Raw genomic sequence first — 23,360 nt, forward strand, 5'->3', positions numbered from 1 at the left:
TCCTCTCTGCCCCTCCCCGACTCACGCACACACTAGTGTGCTCTCTCTCTCTCTCTCTCCCAAAGTAAATAAGTTTAAAAAGGAAAGGAAAGGAAAGGAAAAGAGAGGAGAGGAGAGGAGAGGAGAGGAGAGGAGAGAAGAGAAGAGAAGAGAAGAGAAGAGAAGAGAAGAGAAGAGAAGAGAAGAGAAAAGAAAAGAAAAGAAAAGAAAAGAAAAGAAAAGAAAAGAAAAGAAAAGAAAATTGGAAAGTTCTACAGGACCCAAATGCATTTTAAACTTAAGTACATTCATGTCATAAAGTTTAACATATGAATAAATATTGTATTTTTATATTCCGTAAGGCAAAACACTAACTAAAAATACATGTTCTGTAAATACAACAGTGTTATGAAATGTTATAATACTTTCATTATTGTTATTTGTAATCTGTTAGTGAAGAAACCTATTGAAAATGAAAACTGCTTTAACATCTTCATTTTGTAATTTTATATAACTTAGTGTCTTTATTTTGGAATTTTATGGATTGGAATTTTATGGAATTTTCCTTCGTTTTAAGGCATTCCTTTAATACATTAGTATTACATATGAATACATTAATATAATATACATATTTTGTGTCCTATAAAGCATCGTATATTTTACGGCATTTTACTGTTGAGGTAAATGTGGTACTTGAAAATTACAAAGTAGACACTCCTTCCCTTAACCCCAGATCCAGCCTACGGTTTTCCTAGAGAAAGCTGTTTCTCCTCATTAATATTCTTGACTCTAAAGTCTATTTATAGAATGAATGTCAAATTTATTTCAAAAGCTCTCTTTACGAATGAAAGTGAGGCTCTTTTTTTTCTGGCTTGTATGAAACTTTATGGTGTATATAAGTCACCCTTTGATTATTTTTTGCGTGATTAGAAATTTGCAAAGTTCTATGGCTCCAAAGAGCCTACCTGTAATAAACAGCTTGCGCCTTCCAAACCACAAAACAGGTCTGAATTGCTTGCGCATTAGAGCTAATTGCCTGCCTACTTCAAAGGAAGAACCAGAAAAGAGAGAGGGGAAAAAAGTCACAGAAGCAGAGGCAGTGCGGGCAAATCCGCCTCTAGAGGTTATGAGTTGTGGCCTGGAAGAGTCAGGCCAAGTTATGGCCTCAGAACTGCTGTTTGCGATTAAGTTGATGGGGAGCGTCTACCCCACAATCTTTCCCTGCTGCTGACACAGAGTCTTTGTTCACATTCAGATTTCTCAAACTGTTGCCAGGGTCAGGCTGAGGTCAGACACCACAGTGATGTATAGAAGAGCATGTCTGGGAATTTCTCTCACACTTAAAACACATCCTGGAAAATGAAGAAGACCCTGCGAAAACCATCCGATGAGACCCAGATTATACTGTAGTTTTGTCTTTTAGTGCCTTCATAAGTTTTGTTTTCTTCTCCTGACACGCTATGTTTTATTAATGTGAGTTGCGATAGCCCTTACAATTTTATGTCCCCTCAAGATAAGGACACTCAGTAGCACTCTGACACTTCATTTTCCAGCCCTGGGGGAAAGGTCCAGTAAATCTACTCAAAGAAGTGTTGCATCCCTTCCCCAGGACGAGTTGAAAAGTAATTGCCATGGGCTGTCGTAGGTGGAGGGCCTGACACTGGATGTCATGTCACATGTGTGCACTTGGCAGGGAAACAGCCCCATCCAGTCATGACCTCAGCCTTCCAGCCCCCCAAACCAAACTGGCCACGGTCCCCACCCAGGCTGGCCCCTGCTGGGCTGAGGGAGCCTGTGTTTGATCAGTAATTATCGCTGATGGGGGGGTGAAGCAGGCTAGGGCCTTAAGAAGTGTTGATTCTCCCCTCTTAGAGGAAATATTTCACAGGTATTTGCCTGAAAGGGAAGCTTCCCCCACAGTCCTCAGATGACTGACCCCCTCCCCCACGGACCTCAGCTCTGCTTTTGTGCAGTGGCAGAGTGCAACTATGGAATAAATGGATTTGTGTGGTGCCTTTGAGGACTCACAGTTGAAACAAATTCTTGTTTCAAATTTATTAAATGCCCTTGTTTTCCCCTCGGCTTTTTGGAGTTTCCCCATTGAGCCCAGAAGTGCCCCCTTCTGTTGTTTCCTGCTCGCACAGTTGTAGAGCAGGGCCGGCCGGTGAGGCACTAAATAGCATTTTTTTTTTGTGCTCAGCTGCTACATATGACAGTGGATATTTCATTCTGCTGTCAGAACGTTATTAATAAAACATGGGGTGTGGAGAGGGCCACGATTTCCCCTTTCAATCACTATAGCATTTGCAATGAAAATTTTATGCAGTGTGTAATTTTCAGTTAATGCTTGACACTTAAAATGTCCGCAGCAGCGTTTTGTATGGTTATTGAAGGGTTAATTGTATCATGTTCTCTGCATAAAAGCTCTGCTTATCAAAAGCAAATAGAAGAGTGTATGCAAATGTGTGTCGATGACCTTTTGCCTTTCCAGGGTTAATTTATATGGTCATTAAAGATTTTATGAAATTGAGCAGCCTGGTGCTTCAAATCCCATTTTACCTTCTTCTCCTAATTTATGTAATTCCTACCTGAACAGGGGAATATGATTTTTATTTTTTGTGCTGCAATGAAAACAGCATGCCATGCTGTGGGGAGTTGCGAGTCTGGTTATCTGGCATTACTCAGATTGCTAAAAATTCATTAAAATGTGACATCAGCACAGTGAGAGACAAATGATCGCAGGATGAAAGAGAACAGTGGGCCTTTCACGGATTAGTGCTACACAGACCCAGCATAGAGGCTAACTGCATAAACAGATTAATCCACCAGCAGCAGCATAGCTAAGATTTACAGAATAATTAAATAGGGTTGAGTTACTATGAGGATTTCCATGTAATCTAGCTGGTGTGAACCCGTGAATGAGGTGTGGGGTGATGTGGTTGTCATAGAAGAAGTATACCTTCTTATGTCCTGTACTCTGTATAGCTCCCCCTATAGAAACACACACACGTGCGCGCGCGCGCACACACACACACACACACACACACACACACACACACCAATGTAACTGAAGTTTTGAGATCCTACGCTGACAAATTTCCAAAAAATTCCCCTGGGGCCTGGGGCCTGAAGACAGGGGTAGCACCTGTCTTACATTTAACCCATCACGATCACATTATTTCACCAAGAATTTTTTCCAAGAAATGGATTTGTCCTGTCATCGGTCCAAGTCCACAGAAACAGTAGGCCTATGTAGTTTGTAGTTTACAAGTTTCTACTGTTAAGAGGACACAATTGCTGTGCACCTCTTGTTAAATCTTTTCTAGCTTGGACCGTACTTAAAATGCTTTCTCTTATTCTAATTTAGCACAGGCGCATTTCCTCAATGGGTGTGAAAGAAGTTCCCTTAGATGAAAATTTGCATTGGTGCAGTCAGCAGGTTCTAACAGAGACTTTGGAATAAATTTATCTTCTCTTTTCGGAGTAAACGTCTGCAGACGATTCACAAAGAGCACTGCTTTTCCATGGTCACGTTGATTTTAGTGTGCACGTTTCTGGGGTTTTCAATCCTACTGACTGGTCTGTTTTTCTTGACAGAAGAACAGAGTGAGGAGGCTGAAGGAGCCGGCAAGCCTGCCTCAGTGGCAGAGGATGATGAGAGAGACACGTGTGAGAGAGACAACAGTGAAGGCAAAAACTCTAATAAAGATTCTGGTAAGATGCTAGCATCCCTCACCTTTCTCCCCCCACCCCCCACCCCAACCCCGCTGACCCTCCCCCCCTCCCCCGCCATTCCCTGCAATCAGCCCTTCCTTCACCCCCCACCAAAGCTTATTAAAAGCTTTTATTCATTTTAAACTGTCTGAACATTCCCACTACTATTCATTGCATGTGCATTTTGCATGTGATTTCTATCAGTAGCCTCCCATTGACCTATTTTTAATCATAACCATCTGACAGAATAGATGTGGATAAGTTGAAGAATATTACAGGACGACCAGCAAGATTATTTTTTAATCAAATCAGTTTGTGTGCTTGTAATTTTTTAAGCGCCTTTCATTAATCTTAGCTATACTTGTGATTCCTCTGATGGCATATTAATTTTTCATAAGCACAGGATTAGATATCACTTGAATTTTTTTCATTCAGTCACATGCACCCCCCCAAACCACGTAACCCTAAAAATAAATGTTATTTTTCCTTGCTTTTTTACAACCTACACTCAGGAATTTGCTCTTTTTAAGGGCATCTATTTGAGGCATTTCAAACAAAATCCAGTGGAAAAGTTTACAGATGATTCAGCCTAAGAAAGAGGAAATATCATTGAAAAGGGATTAGGTGCTGGGTAATTTTGATCTTCTAGAATAGACAAATCCCAGTAATGAAAGCTACTGTCTTTGAAAACAAACCTTCGTGTCATGACATTTACTTGTGCACAAACAAACCCTAGGCCAGCATCTGGTGTGGATACCTAAGGCTTTTTCTGTGTTTGATTTGGCAAATATATGACTTCATCCATGCTTTGTATGTATGAGATGGAAATCTATGGTCGCAATGAATATTACATTGGCTACTTTTGCTGCACGCTATACCTAGTTTTATTATGTTGGACTCATTGAAGCAGAAGAAGTGCTGAAACGGGTTCAAGCCTATTAGTTTCAGGTACTCATCTATCTTTTCCTTGAATTCCAGTGACAGCTGCATATATAAAGAAGCTTGTTTTCACTATGAAGACATTGGGTTGTGCAAAAGATATCATTTTTACGTGCAAGTTTGTTTAAATCTGAATTATCCCATATTTGTCATTCGGTCTTTGCATATCTAAGTTTTGCATTCCCTTCAAAAATTATTTGAAGGGCCTCTCTGCTTCTTACCCCACGTCGTTCAATGCTGAATCTCTCTCAGGAGTCCAGTGGGAAAGCACCACTTAAATTTGCGTCTAGGACGCAGTGGCTAACATATGATCCTAATTTGATTTAAACAAAGAGGATCTAAGGTTGGTATTGAGCCTAAAGCAATGTAAAAAAGGTGCCATAGCTGTATATTAGTAAGCTGGCTCCTGAGGTTACTGACAAGGGGTTTGAAATACCTCGTGATCAGTTAAGGTCAAGGGTAGTGCCATCCAAACCTCATTTGAAAATAATTGGAAATAGCAAGGTAGTCCAAGGATGGACCTCATCAAGGCTAACTGCTTGACTACCTCAGGGACGGCAGGCCTCTGTCCGTGCTCACTGGAGTCCTTCTCACAGTCATCCCCAAAGACATTGCAAAGCATATCCCTCCCATTCTTTAAAAGAATGTGGGAAATACACAGATAGCATATTAGCGTTTGTTAAATGCTCATGTAATACTTAGGCATACGACATTATGCTTGGTTGTAAATATCTCATGCCTTCCAAAGGAGGGATTCTGGGAATCTCTTGAAAACACATCCAAGCTCACCATCAAGGGAGGAGTCTTATTTGGAATATACCACAGATGCAGGGGCTGTATCTCCACCAGCAGTTTACTGCTCTGTATAAATAATGGACTCAATCACTCCCTAATGGCCTGATGAGTTATTGTCTTTTCTTGAGCTCCTAATTGTACCATCTAGACAGGGCTTCAGCTTCTGGGAGAATACAGAACGTTGCATGATGTTAGTTGTTTAAAACTATTTTTTGTTCCTGCAGCAATTCCTCCCCAGGTGTATCTGTAGAGATGAAAATGGAATTTAAGCACCAACTATCAGCAATTACTACCATGCAAATATTTAGCCTCAAAACCTCCTAGACGTCAAGACGGTTCTTGTAACTGACAACTAACGTGAACTTTCAACAAAGTTTTCCACTTTTTAAGTTGAATCTGATTAAGTGAAAATGTTATTACATGGGTTTTTCCTTATAATATTTCTAATGATTGAATAACCACTTACGTCTCTATTGGCTTGTTTCCTTATGTTGGTGATAATTGTCAAAAAATACCAGCAAACTTATACATTAATCACTATCTTAAAATGTTAGGTGGGAAAACAGTGTGGCCCTACTTTAACACAGAAATTTTTAGACAGGAAGGAATCACCACATGTTAGGAAGACCATGTTTGTGTAAACTGTTGTGCTGTGTTGCTGACATTAATCTCTAGGACTGGAGCTTTCAAGATGAGACTTGGCAATATGCAAGTTATATTTGTTGAATATTCATTCATAATAGAAAAGCCTCATAATGCCTCATTTATATTGTCATTTAAATCTAGTGCCACTTTAGATTAATTATAATCCAAATTATAGCTCTGTGCAGTACAAGAATTAATATAGAGTTTATCCAGATTAATACATTTGCATTGAAAATGTAATATGTCTCTGCCATGGCTAAGGGGACCACTTTTTAATAAGGGAGTAAACATGAGGAAGGATGGAAATTAACCTTCATTATTGCAATTAAAATTATCCTTTCATTCCGGCCTCATTAGAAAGAATACTGTACCAGTAATTATAATTTAGAATTATTTGTAGTTGAATAACATCCTTTGTTATATTCAAGTTTTATAACAGTCAAACTTTATCAAATACATTGATTGATAGATAATTACTCAGTTTTTTGTTTTATTGGTTTTTTTCCAGATTTGTTTTTGAGTACATATATGCTATTGGATTTTCCTCACTTATTATGAGTATAAACCACTTTACAACCTTCCGTATTTTAGGGATTGAAAATTATTAAGTAGGCAGCATCTGAATCAAAATGAATTATGTCATTTTTATATTAGCCATCTCATGCAAGCTAAATAATCCCATAACTGACAGATAATCATTGGCTCATCTATTTGGCAGTACTTATTTGTAATTAGATTTCATTTTTTAGTTTAAAATGCATTAAAATGGCATTGTTTTTTGAGAATATTGGGATGTCCTTAATAACAGAAAAATGAATTGTGATCTCATTTCAAAATTTTGTCTCGGGTAACAAACAGCATTTAGTTCAAATAAAGTTGCGGACATAAACTATGAGTAATCACAAAACTTAATCAAAACCCTCCAAAATTGGCAGGCCCTTGTTTAATATATTTCTAGGATAAGACAATTCAGAAAAAGATCCCAGAGTTGATGTCCTACAATTTATCACGGAGGCCATAATACCTGAGATAGCACCCCTTTGAGTAGAAGAGGCCTGTGTGCATAAAATGTAACTTCCATCATCTTTGCAAATAATCTTGATGACCTCCCTTATCCTCAAGAGACTGTTCTTGTTATGTTATTACATCTCAGTTTTCTCTTCTTCTTCTTATCAATGGCATCTATTTCTGGGGTGCTTGGCTGTAAATGGGGGGAGGCAGCCTTTATTTATAACTTCTTTTTAATTTAAAATAAGATGGTCTTTAAGAAGCTCCTAGCTTACATTAAGATCATGGTTTAATTAACTAAGTTAATTAGCCAAAAAATATTGAAGCTGACACATATATTGGGTGGAATACTATAGCCAACAGTGACAGCAATGGCTATGAAGTAATGGCCCTAAAATTTAACTCTTTGCTTCCTTGCTACAACACGGTATGTTACTAAATTAAAAAACAGTAGAATATACTGTTGATGAATATTAACAGTATAATATATTGTTGATGAATATTAATAAGGTAAAAATAAGAACATGGATTCTTTATACCAAATATTTTCACCACCCTATAGCAAATGTAGTAAATTGTAAAATTTACTTAGCAAAATGTTTCAAACCATGAAAGCAATATTTTTGATCCTTTATAGTACTAACATTAGAATATATAAGCTTATGAAAATAAGGCCATAGCTATAAATTTAATAGATTTAGAAGTTCATGGGAGGTTTATTCTATAGCTGATGTTCCACAGGGCCCGCAAGCAACCAGAGTCATGGAGATTATCTTTTAACTGGCGTGTGACAGTTTTTGATAGCATAGGGAATTGGACCAACTTATTATTTGGTCATGTCTAATTCTACCACGTACACAAAAGAATGATAAGGGAATATGACATAGTATTACTCTTTTTAAGGGAATGTATTCTTACTCATTAATAAGGAACTCTTTAAGAAAACTCTTTCAGTTCCACAGGAGAAAGCAACTGGTAGACATTTGCTGATTTAAATGACAATCATTTTATAGAACTTGATCTGACACCATAGGGAGTAAGTTTTATTTGCAAGATACTATATAGCATAGTGTCTTCCTAATGTTATTTTTCACACTTTTAAAACAATAGCAAAAAGGCTGTTTTGAGAAGGAAAAACATATTTTTTGATGCCAGAATTAATTCTGAGATAAACATTCCTGTTTTTGACCTAACTTTTGGATATCAAGTACTTGGGTATTGTTTAATCAATGGAATGAAATTCTTCAGTCAGTCTCAAATTTAAGTTCATTCAAATACAAATATGATAAATCATTTTTTTCAAATATTTACAAAGAATCTAAATTTCTCCAAGGCATATGTATATACAGGACAAATGAACTAATTCAAATAAAATCTAATGTTTGTAAATCCAGAAATCAATAGCAGTGTAATTTGTTGAAACATAGTGCTAATTCTGTACCTACCACAAACCTCGAGGGAATAAAATTATTGTCGTTGTGTCATTTAACTTCTATTTTTTTAAATTTTGGTCTCTTCAGAGTCACCTTACTTTTAAATTTCTTTCTGAATGTGAAATTCCTAAAATGTATATGGTAAAAAACACGCATCTCTATTCAGGTTAGAAAAAGAACATATTTTTTGGTTCATTTTTACTTTGTTTCCATAACATCCTTGACCTTATTTTTAAATTAAAACTGGGTTATTTTGCAATAAGGTGCAATTTGTTCATTTATATGAACCGTATGTGGATTGAAAAAAAATCAAGATAAATCTTCATGCACAGCATACAATCAGATTACGCCTAGACTCTATATTTACGCGGGGTCTGATAGCAATCAATGGTTTAGCTTCATTGCATTTCAAGATGTATTTGCACCCAGTTGTCCAGTGATAGTGTCCTCACCCTGGAAATAATTTAGTTGCAAATTGACTGGAAGATGGTGAAAATTGAAAGTTAAAATTAGAAATACTCATAATAAACAGCAGAAAAAAGGTCAGATGATGCCGCGCTATGATGAGATTGGAATGGATGGTAAATGAGGTTTTGTGTTTGTCGTGAGATGTATGTGACATGCCTACCCAATGTCGCTGTAATATCCAGCCTCACAGAGGAGATTATCGGGAAAATTGATGCTGGAAAGAATTTTCTGTTAGATTGGGAAATTAGAATTGCACTCTTTTCTTTGATGTGTGTGAAGCCCCTGCACATTACATTGTTCATCTAGGCAAAATTCTAAACCATCTTTAACACCGAATATTCGGATTAACCTCATAAAACAATTGTCTTCTTGAGATCCGGGCCATAATGTTATGTTTACGGCCAACTGCTGAAACATCTGAAGTGAAACGTAAATCGCAAAAAGCAGCGACAGATATGTAATTTTTAAATCCTGTACACACCACGTAATAATATTAGCTTAGTTTCTGAATTATAACTAGTCAGTTCTTCTCAGTATTTTGAAATGGTTTCGGTGTCCAAGGATTTTAGAAAAAAGATAAGTAATTAAATGTTAGTCAAAGGAACTATTTTCCAAGTTAGCATTTGTGAATGGGAGTAGATTAGCTTTAATGTGATAAAGGCATCCTGAGACACCAGAGAGCATGTGTTCTGGATGAATCTTTCAAGGTCACCTAGGGTTATCTAAACATGAGACAGAAGTACATTTTAAAATATATTTATAAAGTCCACTTAGTAGATAAAAAGAAGTGTACTTTTTGCCTTTTGAGATTACCATCATTTAAAAGTGTTTGTTCAGTCATTTTAAGGATTCAGTGGATTTAGAGTCAGAGCTATTTGAAAAACATGTAATTTTTCAGAATTTGATATTGTTAGTCTTTTAAAATTGAGGTGTTCTATTCTTTTTTTGGGAATCAGGAATAATCACACCAGAAAAGGAGCTAAAAGTCAGTGTGGGAGGGGGGACCCAGCCACTCCTGCTGGCGAAAGAAGAGGATGTTGCGACAAAAAGATCAAAACCTGCAGAGGACAACAAATTCTGTCACGAGCAGGTAGATACGTTTCTTCCCTTTGCTGTGTAAACCTGTTTATTATTATTATTATCGTTGTTACTGTTGTTTTTGTTGACTATTATTATTATTATCATTGTTACTGTTATTGTTGTTGTTGTTGTTGCTCCTGATGGTTATCGAGCCCCACACGATTTCATGCTGTTGAAGTGTATGTAGATACTGTGATCAGCAGCATAACGAACTCTTGGTGTTACTTCTAATGTTCTGAAGTCATCCGAGGGCGTCAACTAACAGCGGCCATGTTTATTCCATATTCTCCAGTTCTTTCAGTGTCCTTATTGCAACTACAATAGTAGGGACCAAAGTCGTATCCAGATGCATGTCCTGTCACAGCACTCGGTGCAGCCGGTCATCTGCTGTCCGCTCTGTCAGGACGTCCTCAGCAACAAAATGCACCTCCAGCTGCATCTGACGCATTTGCACAGTGTGTCTCCGGATTGTGTGGAGAAGCTGCTTATGACAGTAAGGATACCGCATGTTGATGCACGTGTGACATGTTCTCTGCAAAAGTCTCAGTGCAAAATCTGTAATTGTTCGTTGAGGAATTTATTTTTTCTGCCCACTTAAAGCTCTCTTACAGACTGTGTTATGGAAATCACAACCAAGGCCCATTTGTTCTCCCTTTTGCTTCTGGAGGAAAAAAAAAAATGATATAAGGCATAGCATATTCAGTAGCAAATTTTTTAAATTTTTAAAAAATGTTTATTTTTGAGAGAGAAAGACCGAGAGCGAGCAAGGGAAGGGGAGAAAGAGAGGGAGACACAGAATCCGAAGCAGGCTCCAGGCTCTGAGCTGTCAGCACGGAGCCCGATGCGGGGCTCGAACTCACAGCCCGTGAGATCATGACCTGAGCCGAAGCTGGACGCTTAGCCGACTGAGCCACCCAGGCGCCCCTTCAGTAGTGTATTTTACCGTCTTACTTTTTATCTGTTATGTTAACTAAATGACTCATGTGGGCATGCGGAGTTTCAAAATCTCTTGGTTATCATTTTAAAACAACAGACCTACAAAAACCTTCAAATCGTAGTTTAAAAAATAAAAGAAGAATACAGCATCGCAACACCATTGATCTAAAATTCAAAGCGATAGCCTTGGCCTGTAAGATCCACAAAATGTCCCCTCTTTCGTTTGGAAAAATGTTAAGTGGGTTATGCTCCTGCCAAATGCAGATGTGATGGAGTCTGATTTCTGGGCTACATTTGACATGAACACCTGTGGTTCTCACAGGTGCCTGTGCCTGATGTGATGATGCCGAACAGTTTGCTACTGCCAGCAGCTGCCTCTGAGAAATCGGAGCGGGACACATCTGCAGCCATCACAGCTGAGGCATCTGGGAAATATTCAGGTACGCCAGCCTGGGAGCAAGATCTAGGGGAAAACACGCTCAGGGGCACGCATTTGTGGGGATGATCCAGGATTGTTACTATCAAAGGTGTTTGTTTGTTTGTTTGTTTGTTTTTAAGCATAGAGGGAAAAAACTGTGGTGTTTCCAAGAGTAACATTTTCCAAGGCATATTTTGGATCTCTCTGTTCATCTGTTACTGCCCTGGGGGGACTTAAGCGTCGATGACCAAGAATAGTCTGTGTGTCCTAATTCCTGAACGCTGAGGTTACGGCCCTTGATATCATGCTGATTGCAGCATACTGTAATTACCTTTGACTTGCCTTTTTTCCTCTCCTGAAATTCCCTGAGGTCGGGGGTGATTTCTTGTTCAGGCCCGGCACCAAGCACAGTGCTTGGCACATAGTAGTTGCTCAGTAAATATTTCTTCAAAGAATCAACTAAGCGGAAATCTTCAGAGGTTCTCACCTAACGATAATTACTGGCATTTAAGCAGTAGGCTTTCTTCCGGTAAGCGACCTATTTGTGCTTTCTTCTACACAGGCGAGAGTCCAGTGGATGACAAAAGTGCGGCAGGTCTTGACGATTCAAAGGCTAGCGTGGAAATAAAGAGTGAGGAGCAGAAACCAACTAAAGAACCCATGGAAGTGTCAGACTGGAATAAAAATAGCAGTAAAGATGTGAAAGTCCCTGACGCTCTCCAAGACCAGCTGAGTGAGCAGCAAAAAAGGCAACCACTCTCGGTGTCGGACCGCCACGTTTATAAGTATCGCTGTAACCACTGCAGTCTGGCTTTCAAGACTATGCAGAAGCTTCAGATACATTCCCAGTATCACGCCATTCGGGCTGCGACGATGTGTAATCTCTGCCAGCGTAGTTTCCGTACATTCCAGGCTTTAAAAAAACACTTGGAAGCAGGCCACCCGGAGCTGAGTGAAGCTGAACTTCAGCAGCTGTATGCCTCCTTGCCCGTGAATGGTGAACTTTGGGCGGAGAGCGAACCTATGGCACAGGACGACCATGCCCTGGAGCAGGAAATGGAGAGAGAGTATGAGGTGGACCACGAAGGGAAGGCAAGTCCCGTAGGAAGCGACAGTAGCTCTATTCCTGATGACATGGGCTCCGAACCAAAGCGGACCTTACCTTTTAGAAAAGGGCCAAATTTCACGATGGAAAAATTCCTGGATCCATCCCGCCCGTATAAATGTACAGTGTGTAAAGAGTCGTTCACCCAAAAGAACATTCTCTTGGTCCATTATAATTCAGTTTCTCACCTGCATAAGTTGAAGAAGGTTTTGCAGGAAGCCTCCAGTCCTGTTCCGCAAGAAACCAACAGCAGCACAGATAACAAACCCTATAAGTGCAGCATCTGCAACGTTGCGTACAGCCAAAGCTCGACACTGGAAATCCATATGAGGTCCGTGCTCCACCAGACGAAGGCGAGGGCTGCCAAGCTGGAGCCGAGCGGCCACGTGGCTGGTGGGCACGGCATGGCGGCCAACAGTAGTCCCGGCCAAGGGATGCTAGATTCCATGAGTTTAGCGACAGTAAGCAGCAAAGATGCCCACTTAGATGCCAAAGAATTAAATAAAAAGCAAACTCCGGAATTGATCTCTGCCCAGCCTACCCATCACCCACTGCAGTCACCAGCACAAATCCAGATGCAGTTACAGCACGAGTTACAACAGCAGGCGGCGTTCTTTCAGCCTCAGTTTCTAAACCCCGCCTTTTTGCCTCATTTCCCTATGACCCCAGAAGCTCTGTTGCAGTTTCAGCAGCCTCAGTTTCTCTTCCCATTCTACATCCCTGGGACGGAGTTCAGCTTGGGGCCAGATCTGGGCTTGCCCGGCTCGGCCACGTTTGGCATGCCCGGCATGACAGGAATGGCTGGATCCTTGCTGGAAGACTTGAAGCAGCAGATTCAAACCCAGCACCACGTTGGCCAAACTCAACTGCAAATACTACAGCAACAAGCACAACAGTACCAGGCCAGCCAGCCCCAGCTGCAGCCCCAGAAGCAGCAGCAGCAGCAGCAGCAGCAGCAGCAGCAGCAACAGCAGCAGCAACAGCAGCAGCAGCAACAGCAGCAACAGCAGGCAGCAAGCAAATTATTGAAACAAGAGCAGACGAGCGGAGCCAGTTCAGACTGCCCTGGCCTGAAGGACGGGCCGTCTTACAAGGAGGCAGAAGAGATTGCTGAAAAGCAAGAAAAGCCAAAGCAAGAATATTCCAGCGAAGGCGAAGGACTCAAAGAAGGCAAAGACCTCAAGAAGCAAAAATCCTCGGAACCCTGCATCCCGCCGCCCCGAATAGCTTCGGGGGCCAGAGGAAATGCAGCCAAGGCTTTATTGGAAAACTTTGGTTTTGAACTGGTCATCCAGTACAACGAAAACAGGCAGAAGGTACAGAAGAAGGGCAAAAGTGGTGAAGGGGAAAACACTGACAAACTGGAATGCGGGACGTGTGGCAAGTTGTTTTCCAATGTTCTTATTTTGAAGAGTCACCAAGAACATGTCCACGGGCAATTTTTTCCATACGGAGCACTAGAAAAATTTGCTCGTCAGTACAGGGAGGCCTATGACAAGCTGTATCCAATTTCGCCATCTTCACCAGAAACGCCACCTCCTCCCCCTCCCCCGCCTCCTCTGCCTCCAGCTCCTCCGCAGCCTTCTTCCTTGGGTCCCGTGAAACTCCCAAGCACGGTTTCCACTCCTCTGCAAGCACCACCACCCACTCCCCCTCCGCCCCCACCCCCGCCCCCTCCCCCGCCCCCTCCCCCGCCCCCTCCCCCTTCGGCTCCCCCCCAGGTCCAGCTGCCTGTTTCCCTGGACCTCCCACTCTTTCCTTCCATTATGATGCAGCCCGTGCAGCACCCGGCACTCCCTCCCCAGCTCGCCCTGCAGCTGCCCCAGATGGACACTCTGTCTGCCGATCTCACTCAGCTTTGCCAACAGCAGCTCGGAATAGATCCCAACTTCTTAAGGCATTCTCAGTTCAAACGCCCGCGGACAAGAATTACCGACGATCAGCTAAAAATCCTGAGGGCTTACTTCGACATCAACAATTCCCCGAGTGAAGAGCAGATCCAAGAAATGGCGGAGAAATCGGGCCTCTCTCAAAAAGTTATCAAGCACTGGTTTCGAAATACGCTTTTTAAGGAACGGCAGCGAAACAAGGATTCACCCTACAACTTCAGTAACCCTCCCATAACTGTTTTGGAAGATATCCGAATTGATCCACAGCCCTCCTCTTTAGAACATTACAAATCGGATGCGTCGTTCAGCAAAAGGTCTTCTAGGACGAGATTTACCGACTACCAGCTTAGGGTTCTCCAAGACTTCTTTGACACAAACGCTTACCCAAAGGATGATGAAATAGAACAACTCTCCACCGTTCTCAATCTCCCCACCCGGGTGATTGTCGTGTGGTTCCAGAATGCTCGTCAGAAAGCACGCAAGAGTTACGAGAACCAAGCAGAAACGAAAGACAACGAGAAGAGGGAACTCACTAACGAACGGTATATTCGAACAAGCAACATGCAGTACCAGTGTAAAAAGTGCAATGTGGTTTTCCCCCGGATCTTTGACTTGATTACGCATCAGAAGAAGCAGTGTTACAAGGATGAAGATGATGATGCCCAAGATGAGAGCCAAACCGAAGACTCCATGGATGCCACCGATCAAGTGGTGTATAAGCACTGCACAGCGTCTGGTCAGACGGACGCGGCCAAAAACCCCGCTGCCCCTGCAGCGAGCTCTGGCTCCGGGACGAGCACCCCCTTGATCCCGTCACCCAAACCGGACCTGGAGAAGACCTCTCCGAAACCCGAATATCCCACAGAAAAGCCAAAGCAGAGGGACCCCTCTCCCCCTTCTCAAGGCAGCAAGCCAGCCCTGCCATCAGCGTCAACCTCCTCAGAACCACCCCAGGCCTCGGCAGCTCCGCCACAGCCCCAGCCACCGAAACAACCCCCACTCGTCGGAAGACCTCCGTCGGCCTCGCAGACCCCGGTCCCTTCCAGCCCACTGCAGATTTCCATGACTTCTCTCCAGAACAGTCTACCTCCACAGTTACTACAATACCAATGTGATCAGTGTACGGTTGCCTTCCCCACTCTGGAGCTCTGGCAGGAGCACCAGCACATGCACTTCCTTGCTGCTCAAAACCAATTCCTCCACTCGCCATTCTTGGAAAGGCCCATGGATATGCCCTACATGATATTCGACCCCAACAACCCGCTGATGACCGGACAGCTGCTGAGTGGTTCTCTGGCACAGATGCCACCTCAGACCGGCTCCTCCCACGCCACAGCGCCCGCGACGGTCGCTGCTTCCCTGAAAAGGAAACTGGATGACAAAGAGGACAATGCTTGCAGTGAAAAGGAGGGAGGGAACAGCGGTGAGGACCAACACCGCGATAAACGCTTGAGAACCACGATCACCCCGGAACAACTGGAAATACTCTATGAGAAGTACTTGCTGGATTCCAACCCTACCAGGAAAATGCTTGATCATATTGCACGTGAAGTGGGGCTGAAGAAACGGGTCGTGCAAGTCTGGTTCCAGAACACCCGAGCTCGAGAAAGGAAAGGCCAGTTCCGGGCAGTGGGCCCAGCACAGTCCCACAAACGGTGTCCTTTCTGTCGAGCCCTGTTCAAGGCAAAGTCAGCCTTAGAAAGCCACATCCGCTCTCGGCACTGGAATGAAGGAAAGCAGGCGGGTTACAGCTTGCCACCAAGCCCTTTGATATCAGCAGAAGATGGGGGAGAGAGCCCTCAGAAATACATTTATTTTGATTATCCGTCTCTGCCGCTAACTAAAATGGATCTATCAAGTGAGAACGAATTGGCTTCCACAGTGTCCACGCCTGTGAGCAAAACCGCAGAGCTGTCGCCGAAGAATCTTCTAAGCCCTTCCTCTTTTAAAGCAGAATGTTCTGAGGATGTAGAGAATTTAAATGCCCCTCCTGCTGAGGCAGGGTATGATCAAAATAAAACTGATTTTGATGAGACTTCATCGATTAATACAGCGATCAGTGACGCCACCACCGGCGACGAGGGCACCGCTGAGATGGAAAGCACCACGGGAAGTTCCGGAGATGTGAAGCCAGCTTTATCTCCTAAAGAGCCCAAAACTCTGGACGCTTTGCCAAAACCCGCGACCACACCCACCACGGAGGTCTGCGATGAAAAATTTCTCTTCTCTCTCACGAGCCCCTCCATCCATTTCAACGATAAGGACGGCGACCACGACCAAAGCTTTTATATCACAGATGACCCCGATGACAATGCCGACCGCAGCGAAACATCCAGCATAGCAGACCCGAGTTCACCGAATCCCTTTGGATCCAGCAATCCTTTTAAATCCAAAAGCAACGATCGACCAGGTCACAAGCGTTTCAGAACCCAAATGAGCAATCTTCAACTCAAGGTTCTCAAGGCTTGCTTCAGTGACTACCGAACTCCCACCATGCAAGAATGTGAGATGTTAGGCAATGAGATTGGCCTGCCCAAACGCGTGGTCCAGGTGTGGTTCCAAAATGCAAGGGCAAAGGAAAAGAAGTTTAAAATTAACATAGGGAAGCCTTTCATGATTAATCAAAGTGGAACAGAAGGCACCAAACCGGAATGTACCCTCTGCGGGGTGAAGTACTCTGCCCGCTTGTCCATCAGAGATCATATTTTCTCCAAACAGCACATTTCAAAAGTGAGGGAGACCGTGGGGAGCCAGCTCGATCGGGAGAAAGATTACTTGGCTCCGACCACCGTTCGACAGCTGATGGCACAGCAAGAACTTGATCGTATCAAGAAAGCTTCAGATGTGCTGGGCTTAGCGGTGCAGCAGCCAGGCATGATGGACAGCGGCTCCCTCCATGGCATCAGTCTGCCGGCGGCCTACCCAGGACTCCCCGGCCTCCCTCCGGTTCTGCTCCCTGGAATGAATGGTCCATCCTCCTTGCCTGGATTTCCACAAAATTCAAACAGTAAGTCCTTTCCGGGAGAGTCAGACTAATTAATAAGTTAATATTAGGCAGCCGGTCACAGGTGACCAAGGACGGGGTACAGCTGGGTCTCTTTTCATTTCAGGAAGTGAAACCTTTACATTATTTGAAATATATATTTTACTGGCTATAATTAAGAACCAGGAAGTGAGTCAACCCGAACGTATACAGAAGAATAAAGACTAGCTGGGTCATAGCAGTGTCTCAGAAATACATTAATTATCTGTATCATTACACCCGTAGGTCTTAGAAGTATTCTTTTTCTATAATCATTTTAATACTGATTTCAAATGGCATTTTAGCACAAACGTGGCATAATATTCGATATACATATTAATAAAGCAAAGCATTAAGTAATACATATTTTGGATCTTAATTTATGTTCTTTCCAAGGAAAAGTTTTGTTTGGTTTTTGGGTTTTTTTGTTTTGTTTTTTCTTCTTAAGTACCAGGAAGTTCAAAACTTCAAGGTCCTCTAGACACAGGAATTCACCTACGTTACACCTAACAGATAACAAACTTACCTTCAAAGTTTAATTCCTAAAAATATGACTTCTGTGATAATTTGCAATTTAGCATTGCTATAAGATTTTTATTTTTGTAGCATCAGTCGTTTCTTGTTATTTAAGTAAATTTACAGCCTTAGAAATATATTGATATTAACTCTATGACTTTCTATCCCCAGGTCTATAATTAAGTTATAACTAAACTGTAAAGTCGTTTGAGGCAACCCCAGATGATGAACCCAATTCTGTGTTCATCAAGAGAAATAGAACTTACGCAGTTTCGATTTTGCGAATAAGAATAGGCATCCAATTATATTGGGTTGAAAAAGCTTGACTGTAGTGCACTAGGCAACCGCATGGCCAAACTCACTGTTTTATATGTTATATAAACATTACATATTATGCAAAACAGAAACAAAAAGGTCCTCTTATAATTTCTTCCTTAAAGTACGTTTTATTTTTCAAATTCACAGTGATGTTTTTCATACAAAACAAAGAAAAAACAGCGATGTCTTCCTTTTTTACAAGGACATTTTGACATTATCTAGAATGAGCTCATTGCAAATCCAGAAAGTTTCTAAAACACACTGAACTGTTTTCATTTTCACAAATTGGACTTTTACATAAATTTCAAACTTTTCGATTTCATCTTTCTCTTATAAAAACCAGGGGCGCCTGGGTGGCGCAGTCGGTTAGGCGTCCGACTTCAGCCAGGTCACGATCTTGCGGTCCGCGAGTTCGAGCCCCGTGTCGGGCTCTGGGCTGATGGCTCAGAGCCTGGAGCCTGTTTCCAATTCTGTGTCTCCCTCTCTCTCTGCCCCTCCCCCGTTCATGCTGTGTCTCTCTCTGTCTCAAAAATAAATAAACGTTAAAAAAAAAATTGCCATGTGATTGTGGGAAGATACTCCTATTTTAACTTTCAGCTTGGGAGACATGAAAACAATGATATCGAATGGCCCCTTGCCCAACTGCTGTCTCCTCTGGGTCCCCTGTCCCGAATGACTAATTGGCATTGGAGAGAAGCAGAATCAATCTACACATATGGGAATGTGCTCAAGAACGATTCTACAGTGGCCCTCCCTGTAACTCTCCATAACTATCATACCAACTACTTTGCCTCTAAGTAGTATTTTGGGCTTAATTATCTGGTGGTTATTCTTGGGGCCTTAAAATGTGAGAGCTATAATTGCATGTTTTGTTTGTACATTTAAATTAAGTCAAATATAATTGGTTTTTTTTTTAATGTTTTATTTATTTTTGAGAGAGTGAGAGAGTGCAAGCAGGGGAGGGGCAGAGAGAGAAGGGGACAGAGGATCCAAAGCAGGCTCCCTGCTGCCTGCAGTGAGCCCAATGTGGGGCTCAATCTCACAAACTGGGAGATCATGACCTGAGCTCAAGTCACTCAACTGACTGAGCCACCGGGGCGCCCGCAGAAGTAATTGTTTTAAGAATAATGCAGTGCTTGATTTTTTTTTTTGCATACGAATGTGTTAGTCTTCCAGTCCCGTGTCACATATCACTGTGATTATTGACACACAGAAAAAGGTCTTATGTGGAAAAACGCCTAGGATCAGTTATGTAAGATAGAGATTTTTCCACATAATGTCTGATGTGGAAAAGCTCCTATGGGCAGTTATGTAAAATTTACAGTTATGTAAAATATTAAATGAAGTATTATGAAAAATAGAGTATAATTTGATATTTTCCACGCACTAGGAACAGTTTAAGTGTCCGTGTTCATCTACAAGTCTGTTTGGATGGCTGCTGAGTGTGTAGTTACCCCCTATACGGCAGCCAAAGCATCTTGTTTTCTCTCCGCTGGATCACAGGCCTTGCTTGTAGAGCGGGTGCTTCCCTGACCACCCTTCTGATTTGTCACTCTGAAACCGGTACCCAGAGGGCCTATATGAGAGAAGGTGAGAAGGGAGGAGAGAAATGTTTACGAAATATTTAAATAGCCTACCCTTTCTCCTCATTCAACTCACCATAAATATAATTTACATCCTCCCCCCTGGAAAGGTGGGCTCTGTGTGTATCAGAGGTGCAGAAGGATGTTGGAGGCATCTCTTCCGTGAGCAGTATAAACGCATGGGGAACTGAGGAATCCGGTGCTATGAACTTGTTGCCTTATTCAATCGCCTTATTCAATCGTGGGCCAAAACAGACCAGAGAGTGTTACAAAGAGAAAAGGTCCGTGAACATACTTGCTAGAATTTGCAACTTCTCTTGCATTTGTTCTTGTTTGCTATGGATTTTAAACATTAACACAGCAGAGGTACCAGCAGGACCCTGTCTGAGAACCTCAGTTCCCCCACTTACAGTTCACATCAGTTTTAGGCGAATTTACCTGCGGTGGGTAATGCTGAATCTTTTAATTATCTCATAGGGTGGAGGTGGGGTTCTCCATCTTTCTATCATCATCTTTCTACTGTGTTATTTGTCATCAAACAAAAATCTCCCTCGCTTTATGGGAGAAGTAGACATACCAGCTAAGTGGAATCAAAAGGAGAGAATGACTTCCTAAGTAGAATATAGCTGTGTTTCTCACATGCCCTGGGCTCTTGCAACCAGCTTGAAATACATATGTGAGCAAACTTTGAGCTTATGACATGTTCATCTTGGGCCTACATTAATGGGATTTCACTAGAGAAAAAGCTTCATTTTAAGATACCCCATCCCGGGGCACCTGGGTGGCGCAGTCGGTTAAGCGTCTGACTTCAGCCAGGTCACGATCTCGCGGTCCGTGAGTTCGAGCCCCGCGTCGGGCTCAGGGCTGATGGCTCAGAGCCTGGAGCCTGTTTCCGCTTCTGTGTCTCCCTCTCTCTCTGCCCCTCCCCCGTTCATGCTCTGTCTCTCTCTGTCCCAAAAATAAATAAACGTTGAAAAAAAAAATTTTTTAAAGATACCCCATCCGTTTGAAGGCAAACCTGAGGGTTTTAATCCTGAAGAAATCACTAAAAAGGAACTCCACGGAATATGAGATGTGCCATAAAGTAATGTCTGATTCCAAAGGCTACACCCCAAAATTGATTTAAGTTGCAATGCATACGTTCAGTTTTAATTTTTTTTTTTCAACGTTTTTTATTTATTTTTGGGACAGAGAGAGACAGAGCATGAACGGGGGAGGGGCAGAGAGAGAGGGAGACACAGAATCGGAAACAGGCTCCAGGCTCTGAGCCATCAGCCCAGAGCCCGACGCGGGGCTCGAACTCACGGACCGCGAGATCATGACCTGGCTGAAGTCGGACGCTTAACCGACTGCGCCACCCAGGCGCCCCTGCATACGTTCAGTTTTAGTGTTTATCAACCTCGTTTCATCACCCATTTTATTCTATTTTGGGTGGAATGGCCCTTCTGGCTTACCAGCTTTAATGCTTACCTTGCTTCCAACAAATCTTCAAATTATTTAGTCTTTCAAGATCGTAAGAAGGCTCTTTCAGGAATAATATACATCACGCGTGCCTGTTTCCCGAATGATTTCCTGAATGATATTCCGACCCTCTCTTCAGTATTACTAATCACTATTACTCATTTGCTAATAAAATGAATTATTTTCTGCTTAAAAAAATTCCACATTTGTCTTTTTCTATCATGACCATATGCAAAAAGAGCAAGTGGCAATAGAAAAGCACATGCCTGTATACCTGGAAAAAATTGGAAAAAAATAGAAAACTAGAAAAAAATAGAAAAATTTACATTTTGTCCTTTAGGATGTTGGCTTCCTTTGGCATTTTGCTCAAGATGATTAGAAAAATAACTTGATTTTCTATTTTTAACTTATTTACTTTGTCATTGTCAGCAGCGTCTAATTTTTATATTTTCCATTAGTGTTTGGAAATACTGTCTAACTCAATTTCCTAAAATGGAACTTTAGAACATGCCTTTTGCATTTTTCTCATACTTCAATATAATTTACCAGCACATTTGGGGTAAATCTAGATAAGAGTAATTTTAGCACAATTATCTTTGGCCCCATATACATAATAAGTTTTATTTTCACCTCAAAAAGAAATTTTCCCTCTGGGAAACCTAGATCAAGGAAACCTGGGAAAATAACTATATCTAAGTTCATTGTGAGGCAAGTCTTTTCTTCCAAAAGCATAACTTTCAGGAAGAGGCAGCTGTTTCAGGAGAATCAAACCAAACAAACTAATGATAATAGGAGATTACCTGCAGAAAAATGTTTATCTCTCAGCGAAATTTCAAAGAACTGGAGTAGGAGTTAGGGAACGGGAACAAAACATCTTTAGCACTATAACTTGGTAACAGACTTGAAAATTAGACATGCATTTAGTTTATAGTTACTACCACTTATTCTGTATCAGTTTTTCTCTTCTGTTTCCGATGTTCATGCGTCAGTTGGCTACGGCCTGTTTTACGAGCTTATATTTTTACCGTAGGCCCAATGTTCGTCGTTCATTACCCTTCATTTGCATCTCTTCTAAAATTTTTACTTAATAGCCGATTATTTAACTCAGATTACTCCTCAAGACGTTGAATTCCTGAAAACCCCTGCTGGTCTTTGACTATAGGAGTTAGGATTGCTATTACGGTCTTCTAAAAATTTTCATGGCATTTCATTATACGATCTCTAGATAGGAATGCGTAGACCCCATCTGATGGGAAAGGCTGGGTCCACAAGTATTGAGCCATTTTGTTTTCTAACTACCACTGCTGTTTTAAGTCTTTTAGTTCCTTATAATTTCTCATCTTAAATTTTATCATGTCAGACAGGCAAGCCAGCAACTTTCTTAGAGGTAGGGGGAAATAGCAGTTAGGTGGAGAGAGGTGCAATTGAGTATGAAGTCTAGTTGAACTAGACCTAAAACTAAGGCTGGCTTCATGAGTAGGCAAAAGAAGCCGAGTACCAACCAACACGGTATCACTCTAGCAATGCAAGGAAGGTTCTTCTGTCCTTAATAAAGCTCCTTCCACCTGAATCACTCAGGCCTGAAATTCTATAATTAGATATTAATTCCTTTGACTTAATGAATTATCTTCTGTTAAATGGAAAATAGCACTGAATATCATGAAATCAGAATACTATAGATGGCAGAGAGAAACCCCAAATTACTTAATCCAGCATATAATAAGCCTTTTCAGAAATAGGTATATTCAAATCTTTGGTTCTTTTCTTGCAAATCAAATTTGATAGAGAGGCAAGTGGAAAGAAGCAAGGCCTAGTAGTGTAGGAATGAAGGCAAGGGACTTGAGGGTTTAGGTGCCCCCCAAACAACTCCATTACTTGACAGTGTTCTTAGGGCTGGTCTCTGTCCCAGGAACCTAAGAAGCCTATCACACCAAACTGGATTAAAGATTCAAGAATTCATTCATTCATTCCTACCATTCCTCTACAAATCTTAAACCATTTTTATTTAAATGTGTTTCCAATGTGACAACCATTCTTCTGTAAAATGTAAA

General features: G+C 41.7%; 1 protein-coding gene across 3 annotated transcripts in view; it reads left to right on the top strand.

Moving 5' to 3' along the window:
• ZFHX4 (zinc finger homeobox 4) overlaps positions 1-23,360 on the top strand; it is a 161,694-nt gene that overhangs the window by 131,999 nt on the left and 6,335 nt on the right. For 2 of the 3 annotated variants that reach the window (XM_011291342.4, XM_023248244.2), the window contains exons 5-9: positions 3,577-3,693; positions 9,938-10,071; positions 10,354-10,554; positions 11,320-11,437; positions 11,978-17,416. In XM_011291342.4, coding sequence (XP_011289644.3) covers positions 3,577-3,693; positions 9,938-10,071; positions 10,354-10,554; positions 11,320-11,437; positions 11,978-17,416 — 6,009 coding nt within the window. The remainder of the gene's footprint in view (positions 1-3,576; positions 3,694-9,937; positions 10,072-10,353; positions 10,555-11,319; positions 11,438-11,977; positions 17,417-23,360) is intronic. The other variant, XM_023248243.2, reaches the window with a different exon arrangement.

This window comes from Felis catus, chromosome F2 (assembly GCF_018350175.1).
Source record: "Felis catus isolate Fca126 chromosome F2, F.catus_Fca126_mat1.0, whole genome shotgun sequence".
Taxonomy (NCBI): domain Eukaryota; kingdom Metazoa; phylum Chordata; class Mammalia; order Carnivora; family Felidae; genus Felis; species Felis catus.